This window comes from Ochotona princeps, chromosome 15 (genome assembly GCF_030435755.1).
Source record: "Ochotona princeps isolate mOchPri1 chromosome 15, mOchPri1.hap1, whole genome shotgun sequence".
NCBI classification, from domain to species: domain Eukaryota; kingdom Metazoa; phylum Chordata; class Mammalia; order Lagomorpha; family Ochotonidae; genus Ochotona; species Ochotona princeps.
In genome coordinates, this window is record NC_080846.1 from 14,520,488 (window position 1) to 14,533,506 (window position 13,019).

The window sequence follows — 13,019 nt, forward strand, 5'->3', positions numbered from 1 at the left end:
GGGGTTCCGTTTTTTCATCCAAAAAGACACAAAGGAGGGATGTCCCAATCCCATATCCAACGCTCTTCACTCTCCCCGGGACCGTCACTTCGGCCTGTTGTTCTCATCCCAAGTCATCCTGGGGAGACGCCGAGCAGCCCATACCAGAGCGAACAGCACAGCTTCCTTGTTTTGGTGCCAGCAACAGAATGCCTGCCTTATTACAGGTCGTGCCTGGACAACGAAGGCAGGACAACTGGGGGCAGGTGGCAGGTAGCCTACTATTAATGAAGTTGCTTTGAACCAGGATTCCTGACAACTTGGACGCACCTGTGTGCAGGCTGGCGCAGCTCCAGCTCTCTGCTGTGTGAATTGAGACCCTGAGAGTGTCTCACCCTCCCTAACAAGCCAGCCAGTGCACAGACAGCAACATGCTGCGCAGAAAGTTGGGGGAGGCCTTACACCATTGCCTGAGGAACTCACATCAGGGGTTTTGCTTGCAGACACTGATCCCAGGGATGGAGGGTAAGACAAGAATAGTGTCAGTTATGGAGTAAATAAGAGACCATGTACTGTACTTTTCACACTTTCAGGATAGAAAGTGGAATGTAACATTTTAACTGCCTGGGAAAATACACTGATTTGTATTCGATTCGCGGTAGAGGCCCTCCCCCTTGTGGTAACAGAGTGAACTACACGCGGCACGGCGCTGAAAAGTCTCAGATAAAGGTTATCACCCAAGGCAAGAAGAGACTGATACCAAGAGCGGGAGAGACCACACAGGACGCAAGTGTAGGGTGGGAGCAGGAGTCTGTATTAGGCTAGCTCGACGATGGCAGCTCTCGCTACACTCCCGGAGCCACCGAACTGCACGAGAAAGGCAGGGGGCTTTTAAGCTACCATTGGTGCACAACAGCCACTGATTCCCCCCCCGCCCCCAGACCATTTAATAATTTTAGGTGATCCAACCCATTTAGATCCAGGCCACACCTTAAGCCAATCAGCTAGCAAGCGTGTTTACAGCAGCAGATGGCTGCGGTTTTGTTTAGCTATGCTTGAAACTAAGTTAAGGAGAAGCGAAGTCTTCCTACTGGTATGGGGTGGCATCACCTGGCTGTACCCCATCATAAAACCAGCCCCTACAAATGGGGCTAATTTCCCAAACTTCAGATAAAAAAAAATACTTTCTTCCTGTGTCTGACCTATTCACCAACTTGTTCATTTTAAAGTTACCTTCAAAGGAAACACTTTTCAAATTCTCGGCTGGATCCTCGCTCACATTACGGCCCAGCTCCCCCTCTGTCCAGTCCCCACCACCTTCCTGTCTCAAGAACCCTTTGATGCCCATCCCATCTCCAAGCTCTTTCTCCCTCCCTCTCATCTCCGGCCCAGACGTGTGGCCGACAGGTGACTGACTAAGCCATTTCTCCAAACCCAGCCTGATGACCAGCCGTGGCTCCCTTCTGCCCACCCTCAGCGCTCTCTGTCCTACACACTGTGTGGCTGCATTTGCCACAGCTAATCCCTTCCCTTCCCTTGGCTTCCGGGGTGCCTCCTCAGGTCCCACAGTGAGCTTCCGGTGTGAACGCACTGGCGTCTTCACAACATGCTATGTACACTTCAATTCAGCATTTCTTTTATCTTTTAAAGTGTTACACTTAGCACTCAACAAATGGAGGCACATTCCGCTAGCAATGACTGCAAGCTACCACCTTCCTTGGCCACCCTTCCTCTGGGGCCCAAGGGCTCAGAAGCTCCATCTGGGTTTCCGTAGGGCCGGACTCAGATCTGGCTGCTGCTCTGTTGGAGTATTCTGCTTTTGTACTTCTTCATGACCCCACTGTTGATGTTAAATATAACATCATGACAGTGGCACGTGCGAGCCATAGGCTGGACAGTCCCCGGGATCTCTTTAATGGTTCCAGAAAGTCCCGTGACTGAAGACGGCTCGTCCATTTGTGAAGCAGTGTTGACAATCTCTTCAGCTGTGAATGCTCCCCTGTGCTCAGGGTTTTTGCAGCTTTCTCTGGGTGGCTCCTGGGAGACGGTGATGGCCAGGGCTGGGACAGCTCGCACGACCTCTGTGTATGCCTGTGTGTTCTCAGCGCTCGCTTTGCGATCCTCATTCCTCTCCAGCCACCAGCTGCCCCAGCGATGTCATCACCAAGCTTTCTGCAGACACACCATGGGGCTGATATTGGGGGCTAGAGCCCCTGATATGCCAACCCTGCCACGGCTTAGGGACACGACTTGCATCTCATTCGGGTCAAACGTGGGTGGGAGTGGTGGAGGCTGCTGGGGTCAGACGAACCCCGACTTGAGACAACCAAAGGAGCATTGTGACCTTGGCCACCTCCAAGCTGAGAACGGAGAGGATGGAAGCCCAGTCCACGTCACAGCTCTCACCGGACGGTCCACCTTGACGTCTTAACGAGGGACTTGGCATCAGTAATGCAAAGACCACACTTGTCCATGTCTGCCTGTGAAATCACTTGGCCCTGTTGCAGGCACTCTTTCTCTGGTCCCCGGCAACACGCTGTCTGGCTCACCCAAGATGAAATCTTGGCAGTCATCTTGGACTCAACTTGTGCCTTCTTGCTTGTCTGTGTCACTTGTCAGTGCCCATCAAACACGTCTCCCCTGTCACTTCCAATCTTAGCTCCTCTGGATTGGAAATCTGAAGCGACAGAACTAGCCTCTTCCTGTGGCCTAACGCTGAGTTCTCTTCACGCCACACCACGTGTCGCTTCTGCCTCATGCTTATCCCGCAATTCTTGCAGTTTTCTTGCTGGGCGGAAGTCTCCGGAGGCGTGCTCTGATCACCTCAGTCAAGCTCGAGCCTCCCTGCCTGCCTTGAAAGGCCACTCCTCCCCGGGGGAGCGGTGCCTGGCCACAGTTGTCTTTGCTCTCCATCTCCTCCTCCGCTGTCCTTGGCATTCACACCCTCCCCTTCCCATACACACTTTCACATACTTCATTCACCTGCCCTGAAATGCCCACGTTCTTACCAAGCTTAGTTTTAAAAAGAATCCACATTGAAAAGAGTCCCTGAAACCAGTTGGGATCAGGCTGTGCTGGGAGCTCAGAAAACCACACTGCTAAGACTGGTGTTGAGACCTGCGTGTGGCCTTGGAACCATCACATCCCTTTGGCCTGCCTACGGGTCTCCCCTTCCCAGAGCAAGGCGAGGGCTCCTGCAAGGTGCCCTCATCCTCTGGAGACTGCGCCCGCTGAAGCAGCCACCAGCTCGGGCCCCTTCCCTGCGCTCTCATCCACTGAATTCACTGCAGGAGGAAAAGTGACAACCATGAATACACCAGGACTTCTTCTGGTCACTGTCCTCCCCTTCAGCCCCACAGGAAGCCATTGCCAAGCCACCGTCCATTGCACGGGCCATGGAGATGTCCCCCAGCCATCTGTACATCCTGCAAGCCCAACAGGTTCTAAATCTCACTCACTCGTCCCTCGATAATCTGTATTCTCCTTGTCCCCGTTTCCTGTAGGGAAAGCGGGCATGTAGGTTTCTGGATAATTTTGTATCAATGGGAATCTCATTCCTGTGTCTCCCTGTGCTGTGATTTCCCTGTCCCCATATGCATGTTAACAAATTCCTATATCTGCTCCCTTGTTTAATCTTTGCCAGGGTATTCCAACAAACATTCAGGGAGTGAACGGGAAATATCCCTTCGCCTGACATCTGGTAGCGAATTGCAACACACGCAATACAAAATAGCCAAACAGCAAACTGATAATATAAGAGACAAAGATCCTTCAAACGCCTCAGGGGAAAAACCTGTCATGAAAAACCTTTGCATGGATTTCATACTTTTGCACCCAAAGAAGCCCATCTTTTCATTCCATTTCCCAGGAATTTGTTGGAGCACGGGACTTTCTCTAGGAAACGCCAGAGCTGTTGCACGGGCTCTGCCAGCAGCGGGCTCGTGCGGGCAGGCTTGCCAGTCGCCCTATGAACAACCGGAAGGTTATTACCTTTTCTTTCGGGTTCCATTCCAGCTTGGTTATGGAAATTAGTGAGGCACAGGCAATCACTGAGGAAAAGAACATGATTAAGGAAACTAGGGCAGAAAACAGGTCCTCGTAGGCGCGGACTAGGTGGTTCTACTACAAGCGCCATCAAGACAGGTTAACACTATTAACGAACATTTCTATGGTCCAGTTAGTTGCCTTCACTTCTGGCAATGTTAAACCTTAACACTCAATTACGAAAATGGTTTGAATCATGACAGGAAAACATCATCATGCCTCGGATATGTTATTTTTTTTTTAATTCTTTTCTTTAAATATTTCTTTTTTAAAAAGTAGAATGATACATACGGAGAAGTCTCCTATCTACTCATTCATTCCTCAAATGTCCTTAATAGCCAGAACTGGGCCCAGCCAAAGCCAGGAGCCCAGAGCCCCAGCTGGGTCTCCCTCAGGGGTGGCAGAGGCCCACGTAGTTGAGCAAGATGTCTTTGCTGCTTCCCAGGATGCTGGGTCAGGACCACAGGAGTCAGAGCTCAAACTGACTCTTCGTATGGATGCAGGCGCTGCGCACGTTGGCTCACCTGGCTGCACCACAACGCTGGCGTGACCTGGCAGGACCTAGTCCCAGCTTCACTGCTTGTTCAAGCCAGCTTCCTGCTACTGCGCCTGGGAAGGCAGCAGCACATGGCCTCAGTATTTGGGCCTCTGCCACTCACGTGGCAAACCTGGATGAAGCGTCTGTCATCTGACTTCAGCCTCGCCAAACCTGCTTGCTACGAGCATACAGGGAGTGAATCAGCAGACGGAAGATCTCTTTCCCTCCGTATGTTTCAAATAAAATTCACAATATAAATAAAATTTCTAATAGCCACGTTTCTAAAACTTGAAAGGAACTAAGTGAAATAAAATGACAGGTGGGGGACGTGACCGCTCAGGGGCTACATCTTTGCCTTGCATGCACCAGAATCCCAGACGAGTGCAAGTTTCTGTCCTGGCTGCTCCACTTCCCATCCAGCTGCCTGCTTGCAGCCTGAGAAAACAGCAGAGGATGGCCCAAAGCCTTCGGAGACCTGGAAGAAGCTCCTGGCTCCTGGTTCCTGGCTCCTGGCTTTGGATCAGCTCAGCTCCAGCTGTTGTGGCCACTAGGGGAGTGAACCAGCAGATGGAAGATCTTTTTCCCTGCATCTTCTTCTCTCTGTAAATCTGCCTCTCCAATAGAAATGAAAATAAATCTCAGGAAACAAGTGGGGATGGGGAAGGTCAAAACACTTCAATGAAGACTTGGAGGGAGTGACAGTAGCTGAGTCTATGTTGAGACTGAACAGAATTCCCCATCCTCGGCCCAGCTCCTCTCACTGTCTCCCAAAGTGTGAGATGAATTCTGATCGCATATCTTATTTAACCAAAGAATTATTGTCAATCTAATAACAGCAACATTGTATCTTTTATATTGATAACTATAATTAATCAAATGGTATTATCATTGGTAATATTGTTCCAGTGTATAATAATATAACTATTCATGAGATATTTTTTTTAAAAAGTTTTTCTTTACTACATCTTTGAGACTGGGATTCTGTGTGAGAGTTGCGACAAGCACATTTCAAGTGTGCAGAGTTCAGGCAGGGCTACTGCATTGGACCAGCACTACAGCTCTAGAGAGGCCAAGGGGAGGAGGCACAGCCACAGGGAACAGTAAGGACGCAAAGAAACAAGCCCAGGGCTGGAAGGACTGGGTCTCGGCTCAGGCAGCTCATGCCAAGCAACCTGGTAGTGATGCTAGCCATGGCTTTGGGTGAGCTTTGGAAGCCAGAGTAACAAGTATGTTAAAAGCAAAGGTGGGAAGCACCCCTGCTTCACCCAGTGTCCGTGTTTTTTTTTTTAACGATCAGATGACACCATTTCACAGAAGCATGACAGTAAGGAAAAAGAAGGCTGTGATAAAGATGCTTTAAACGCCTTTTAAAGGGGCCTGGCGTGATGGCTTGATTGGCTGATCCTCCTCCTTCAAGCCACGGAGTGGGGGGCTGGGGGATCCTGTACGGATGCTGGTTCGTGTCCCGGCTGCTCCACTTCCATCCAATTCCCTCCTTGGGACCTGCACCCATGTGGGAGACCCGGAAGAGGCTCCTGGCTCCAGATCAGCTCTGCTTCTGCCATTGTGGTCATTTGGGAGAAATGAACCAGTGGGTGAAGATCTTTCTCTTTGTCTTTCCTTCTTTCTGGAAAACTGTCTTTCCAATAAAAGTAAATGAATCTTTAAAATAAATAAATTCCTTTTAAGGAAACGGTAATACTGTGCTCAAGTTAAAGTCTAGTGATCTGTTCACATGGATAAATCAATTCAGGCTAATTTGATATGGGGCATAATCCATGTTTGGGGCTGTCACCTCTTATCCTGGCTCAAAGTAAGAATCTTCTGGAAACAGAAATTATTACTATGTGAAATCCTGCTTCCCTCAAAGACCACAGTTCTCCTCTGTGTTGATAACTTATTCAAAGAGAAGACAAAGGCAGAGAGGAAATAAAGAACTTTCTTTGGGGTGGATGTTGTGGTAGTTCCCGCTTGGACACCTGAGCCCCATGGTGGAGTACCTGGTTTAAGTCTCAGTTTCCAGCCCATCCTGGAAGGTAGAAGAAGGTGACCCAAGTACTGAGGCCCTTGCCACCCAAATAGGAAACCCAGCTGGAGTTCCAGGCTCCTGGCTTCAGTTAGTCCTAGGCTCAGCTGTTGAAAACTTTCGGGCAATGGAGATGTTGATCCATCTCTCTTCCTCTGCCTTTCAAATCCATAAATCTTTGTCCTTTTCTGTGAATCAAAATATACAAACATAAGTAATCTTTTTCCTTCTGACACTGTTGAGTTAGAAAATGAAGTGAATTTCATTTTGAAAATCAATGATTGTAAGAAGAAAGGCTAAATGCATTTTAATGGCCTTGTTGGTATTAAGTGATGTAGAGCTTTTTAAAACCTCTTAATATGGTTAAGTGGACCAAACTGTCTTGCCACCGATATGCAGAGGAGAGTCGAGCCCCTCGGGACATCATGGTCCCATTGCGTTAAGAACAATATCAATATTTGGCATCTTTAGACGAGCACTAGAAAGAAAACTAAATATTTTCACGTGGCTCGTGAAACTGAACTTGAGGGAAGGAAAGTAAACAGAGACTCAAGCGTTCCTACATTTTTCCTTCCTCCTCCTTTCCTATCATTCTTTCCCCCGATGACTCTTTTGATGTGACCAAGCCAGGCTGAGATATTTCTTTATTAAAGATTTATTTTTTTGTGTTATTATTTGAAAAGTAGAGATAAAGAGAGGAAGAAGAGGAGTGGGGGAGAAAGAGATGGATCTTCCACCTGCTGGTTCATTGCCCAAATGACTGCAACAGTCAGACTGGACCAGGCCAAAGCCACGAGCCAGGAGCTTCATCGGGTTTCCCATATGGGTAGTGGGGGTCCAAGGACTTGGGTCATCTTCTCTTGCTTCTTCCAGGCCATTATCAGGGAGTTGGATCAGAAAAGGAGCAGCTGCAACTCAAAACAGTATCTATATAGGATGCCAGCGCTGCGGGAAGAAGCTTAATTCACTATGCCACAGCATCAGCCCTGTGATACAGTCTTCATAATTGACATTTTTGCCCTCGCTGTACTTCTGAAAAATGTGGAAACTTTACTTTCATCACATCTTTCTGTTTACCTGGACACTGCAACAGAGTCTTTGCTTCGCCAAACTTGAGTCAGAATCCTCAATCCTTAGTCCGTCTGTGCCCTTTTTATAAAGCCCAGTTTTAGCAAGAAACCCCTCATCCTCAAAAGCTGATGAGCCTTCCTCGCTCATCGGATTCCTCATCTTCCACATCCTCCAGCTGACGTCTTATCACCCTGCCGCGTGTTCAGCTAGAATCCTACTGGGTCGGTTTTGCTAAAACATTCTCCTACCCCTGATGTTTCCTCTGAGTAATTTTCCACCCTCTGGTCCCCGCCCCGGTCCTTGGCTGTAGTGCCTGCTTGACTGGGCTGTGTTTGGAGTTGAGCCCCCAGCCCTGCTCCTCACTGCAAGCCTCTGCAGTAGTCCCACACCTGCCCCTCACGGCCCTAAATTTAGTCTTCCTTTTCAGGCTTTGATGAGGTCATTGACATTCCCCCCATCCCCCGCCCTCAACAACTGACCGATGTGAAAAGGATACTGGGGATGACAGCTACGCAGGAAACAGCAGAGATGACCATCCGTACGTGGCAGGTCCAGAGGCTGTTCCACTGTGGACACGATTTGTAAGAGATGATGGACTGCAAAACTGTGTAGATGACACCGCAGACAAAAGCCAGGAGGGCGCCCCCATCGTGGACCACTGGCACAGCCAGCTCCTGCAAAGAATGTCACAAATGCGCCGTGAGGCCTCTGCCAATGTCAAGGGAAGCACGTGCACACACCGTGCGGCTCCATGCCCTTGGTCCTCTCAGGGGCACCTGCCTTGAAACGTGAGGCTGCATACAGAAGACCAACGCAGCCTTCCACTGCTGGAAAAGACACTGCCAGGAGAGGGCTTTGTTCTGCTGCAAATTTGCATACGTGGGATAAGCAAAGAATGAGACATCTGCCTTAGTGTCTGGCACGCTTGGCTCAGAAATCCCATCATTGAGGGATCAGCGTGATGACTCAACTGTATAATTCTTCACCTGCAAGAATGTGCTTTTAGTGCTTTTCAGGTCTCTGCTCTCTATGGAGTTGGTTAGTCCCTGCAGAGCTGTCCCACCTGAACACCCCATCTAAGTTAAAATCCCTGCTCTCACCATGCAAAGGCAGCTCCCAGACTGACGCCCCAGACCCCTACTTTCCCACGAGCCAATGTTCTTAATCAGTCCTCTCAAGAGTAATCTGAGGGGCTTGGCGGTGTGGCCTAGTGGCTAAGGTCCTCGCCTTGATCCCATATGGCCGCTGGTTCTAATCCCGGCAGCTCCACTTCCTCTCTGTCTCTCCTCTCAGTATATCTGACTTTGTAATAAAAATAAAATAAATCTTTAAAAAAAAAAAAAAGAGTAATCTGAGTATTCCAGTATTTTCCACTTTCTTCTCATGCTAAGAGTTTACATATCTTCCACTGATCAAGGAATTTGCTGCCTCAGTCCCGGCCATTTCAATGATCCTTTATCCTTTGGGATGCTCATGTGTGAACTGCATGAGCCAGGCTGAGAACTCTGACAGCAGTAGACTTACAGAGCCCCGCTTTCCACGCCAGGGGCTTATACTGTGGCTTGCAGTGTGGAGTGCATCCTGTGCTGATCGAAACATACTATCCTTACAAAAGACACAAGTCTCCAATCTGACCAGGGCTTGGGATGTTGGAGAACATGAACTCCTGGCACATCAGCCCCGCCCCTTTTCAGAAATCTACCCCCTCTTTGGTCTGTTAGTTAGGACTCCCACATTCCATGTTGGAGTGCCTGGCCTGGGTGCCTGGCTCAGCCCCAGAGTCCAGCTGTTGGTTTATGCAGAGTTTGTTTATGCTTGGTTATATGTTGACATTGTAGAATGATTAAATCAAGATCACTTGTATATGGGCCTGGTGCGATAGCATAATGGTTAAGGTCCTCGCCTTGCACGCCCGGGATTCCATATGGGCGCCAGTTCTAATCCCGGCAGCTCCACTTCCCATCCAGCTCCCTGCTTGCGGCCTGGGAGAGCAGTCAAGGATGGCCCAAAGTCCTGGGACCCTGCACCCGCATGGGAGACCTGGAAAGAAGTTCCTGGCTCCTGGCTTCGGATCAGCGCAGCACCGGCTGTTGCAGCCACTTGAGGAGTGAATCATCAGATGGAAGATCTTCCTCTCTGTCTCTCCTCCTCTCTGTACATCTCCCTTTCCGATAAAATAAATAAAATCTTAAAAAAACAAACTAAATGCATTGCTTGATTGTTATTATTACTCATACCGAGTATTAATAAGAATGAGTCATCCATCATCGTGCCGCACAGCAGCTCCCCAGTTCTTCATCCTAACTTGGCCTTTGGACAGCATCTCCCGCTCCCCTGCTCCCTGCCCTCCACCTCACGCTCACTCCAGCAGCCCTCAGTGTGGTCTCGACTGTAAGTTGAATTTCTTTAGATTCTAGGTATTACGTGATGATTAGACGGCGTGTGTCTTTCTCTTATCTGCCTTATTGTACTTAACATAATGTCCCCAGGTCCAACCTGCGATGTCTCAGTAGCAGGATTTGAACAGAAAACTTTTTGAGGGGAAACAGAACATGCACAGAAATTCATGAAGGCACACCAAAATGTGGTCGTCCCACCCCCTCATGAGGAGAAGACAGCTGTCCGTGAACTTCTCATAAATGTCATGTTTGTGACTAAGAAAACCACCAGATACCGTCACGCCCCCTTCTTGACCCTTCAAGCTGGCTGGCTCGGGCCATGTTGAAAATGAATTACAGGATATCAAACAAGGAAGTTGTAAAGATATGCTTATGGGAACAGTGCGAAAGTAAGCACTTGGCTCCCAGGGAAGTTAAAGAGGGTTCCCCTTGGCGGTGTCTGTAAAGCTTCCACTGCTTCATGAAAGGTTTATAGAACACCAAGCAGCCACTTCTCCAACCGTCTGCTTTCTTCCTGAAGTTAAAGGCAGGCTTCCGGGGCTTAGAACAATGACATCTGTATGCTGGGTGGACCAGAGGACCCAGTGTTAGATACAGTATCTGCTAGTCCCACTGAACCACTCGTAGCCATACTGTTCTGGATAAATCCATCATGATGCCCGTATTGTCCGTGTTCTCATGACAGGTCGTAACTGTAGAGCTGTCAGCTGGAGTTACTCCTTGGTATCTCTAGGGAGGAAGGGGTATCGGGCTTTGCACACATTTCTTATATAAAAATGGCTTTGCAGCTGCATCTAACCCACACACATCCTCCAATGATGTAAGTGCTATGCTACATAGTCACTACATTGTGTTGTTCAGGGAACAATGATGAGAGTGTGCACACTCAGCACGGCAGCCATCGCTTTCCCTACCGTCCCCCGCTGTGCCAGTGGCATGCAGGCCTGTGGACCCCGCGCTGGCAGAGCGCCCAGATTGGCTCCCTCCTGGCATTGAGGATGTCTCTCTCCTGCAGGACCAACACAGCCTATCTCACCTCGAAGCCCACCCTCACTGTGCACCAACAATCTCCCTAAGGTGGGAGAAATGGCTGTCCTTGTGTTATAAGGATTTTATTAGAGCGAAATCTCTAAACATATTGTCACATAGAAAAACGCAAATGGATGTTTGCTGTTATGGAAAATAGAATGCATATTGTTGTGCCATACAAAGAAATGCCCGTGGGAGCCCCGGCCACCTGGCAAAGGGCTCGGCTCACTGCGACTCTCTATGGTTGTCCTGTTTCTCAGTTTGGGGACTAGGAAGACAGGAAAGTAAACTGGAGCCAGCAGCAAATGTAGCTCACAAAATCTACCCCCAACACACACACACACACACACACACACACACACACTCAGGAGAAACACAAAGCCCTGGACACCAGCTACAGGAGGCCACAGATTTGGTTCTCATCTCTCTGGCTTCTGTTGCTAACAGGGAAACAGGAATAATCACAGCATTTATCACACTAAGACTGGTTGGCTCTTAGACGTAAGAGTTCATCTTTGGGGTATGGTACAGTAGCCTAGTGGCTAATGTTCTCACTTTGCATGCGCCAGGGTCCCCTATAGGCACTGGTTTGTATCCTGGCTACTCCACTCTCCACTTCCAATTCAGTTCCCTGCTTGTGGCCTGGGAAAGCAGTTGAGGACAGCCCAAAGCCGTGGGACCCTGCACCCGCGTGGGAGACCCAGAAGACACTCCTGGCTCCTAGCTTCAGATTGGTTCAGCTCCAGCTATTGTGACCACTTGGGGAGTGAAACAGTGGACAGAAGATCTTTCTCTCTGTCTCTTCTTCTCTCTGTAGATTTGCTTTTCCAATAAAAAGATATAAATCTTTTTTAAAAAAAGAATTCATCTTTATTGCTTCTCAGCCTTTTGGCTAAGATCAAATGTAAAAAAGAGTTCATCTTTGCCCTGTGAATCTTCTTGTTGATGCTATAAAAAATAAGGAAGTGTGCTTTCCCTTGATCAGCATGAGCATTCTGGGGCCCTTCATTATAGTATCCTCCCACCCTCATCAGCAGAGAGCAGGCCCAAGGCCACATGGTGTAGACCAGGCAGAGGGCTCTGACAATGCTCAGCTTCATGCTCGAGCTAGAGAATGGAGAGATGACAGATTCTCCGAGCGGAGGGCTGCGGTTCTTCACATATGGACATGAGTCCATAGCAGTGAAAGCTGCTCTCTGCGAGAATAAACAACACACAAAACCATCCCACCTCACATGGGAGGCAAGCCAAAGAAATACCTCTGGGCAGATGTGAAAGATACCCTGAGCCAACTGTTCTGTTGTCACATGGAGACAGGAGGAGGCACAGCAGGGCTCCTTCTAGCCCATAGTGATGAACTGACAATGACGTGACAGTGACGCAGTACAGAGTTCTGGCTGCTGCCCGTCACCTCACTGAATTATTTCAACACTCCCATAAGGTGGACATTGTGTTTGTTAGCATTACTCTGAAATTCAGCAGCTAGGATGTTTTCCTGAAAGAGATCTAGAACTGAACAGGAATCCACAAACTAGAATGATGCTTTTCTTAAACATCTGACACAGAATGAATTTATACAACAGTTTCTGCAATGGTCACTAGATGAGTTGGTTTACTCTAGCGGTCATATAGTTTAGCTCTGTAATGAGTTAGATGAATAACCCCAACAACTTACTTAGCCTCCATAAACCTCTAGTCTCACCTTGAAAAGGAAGAGGGAAGATGCCACTAGTTAAACCCCAGAGGACCAAAGGGCAGAAATGGTAAGAATCAACACACACACACACATGTTCTCACACTCAAAGCAAAATAATTACAAGGGCTGAAGAAAACTACCCCCAACAAATCACACAACATCAGTAACAGCACACAATAACAAGGTCCAAGGCATCTTACGAAGCACGCAGCCCTTCCAACTTGGGCAAACATACAC

The 13,019-nt window shown here is 48.6% G+C and overlaps 1 protein-coding gene across 1 annotated transcript in view; it reads right to left on the minus strand.

Moving 5' to 3' along the window:
* DRAM1 (DNA damage regulated autophagy modulator 1) overlaps window positions 1-13,019 on the minus strand; it is a 29,878-nt gene that overhangs the window by 2,352 nt on the left and 14,507 nt on the right. Inside the window, exons 4-5 of the mRNA XM_004589606.2 lie at window positions 8,155-8,332; window positions 3,970-4,028 (exon numbers count right to left, since the gene is read on the minus strand). Coding sequence (XP_004589663.2) covers window positions 3,970-4,028; window positions 8,155-8,332 — 237 coding nt within the window. The remainder of the gene's footprint in view (window positions 1-3,969; window positions 4,029-8,154; window positions 8,333-13,019) is intronic.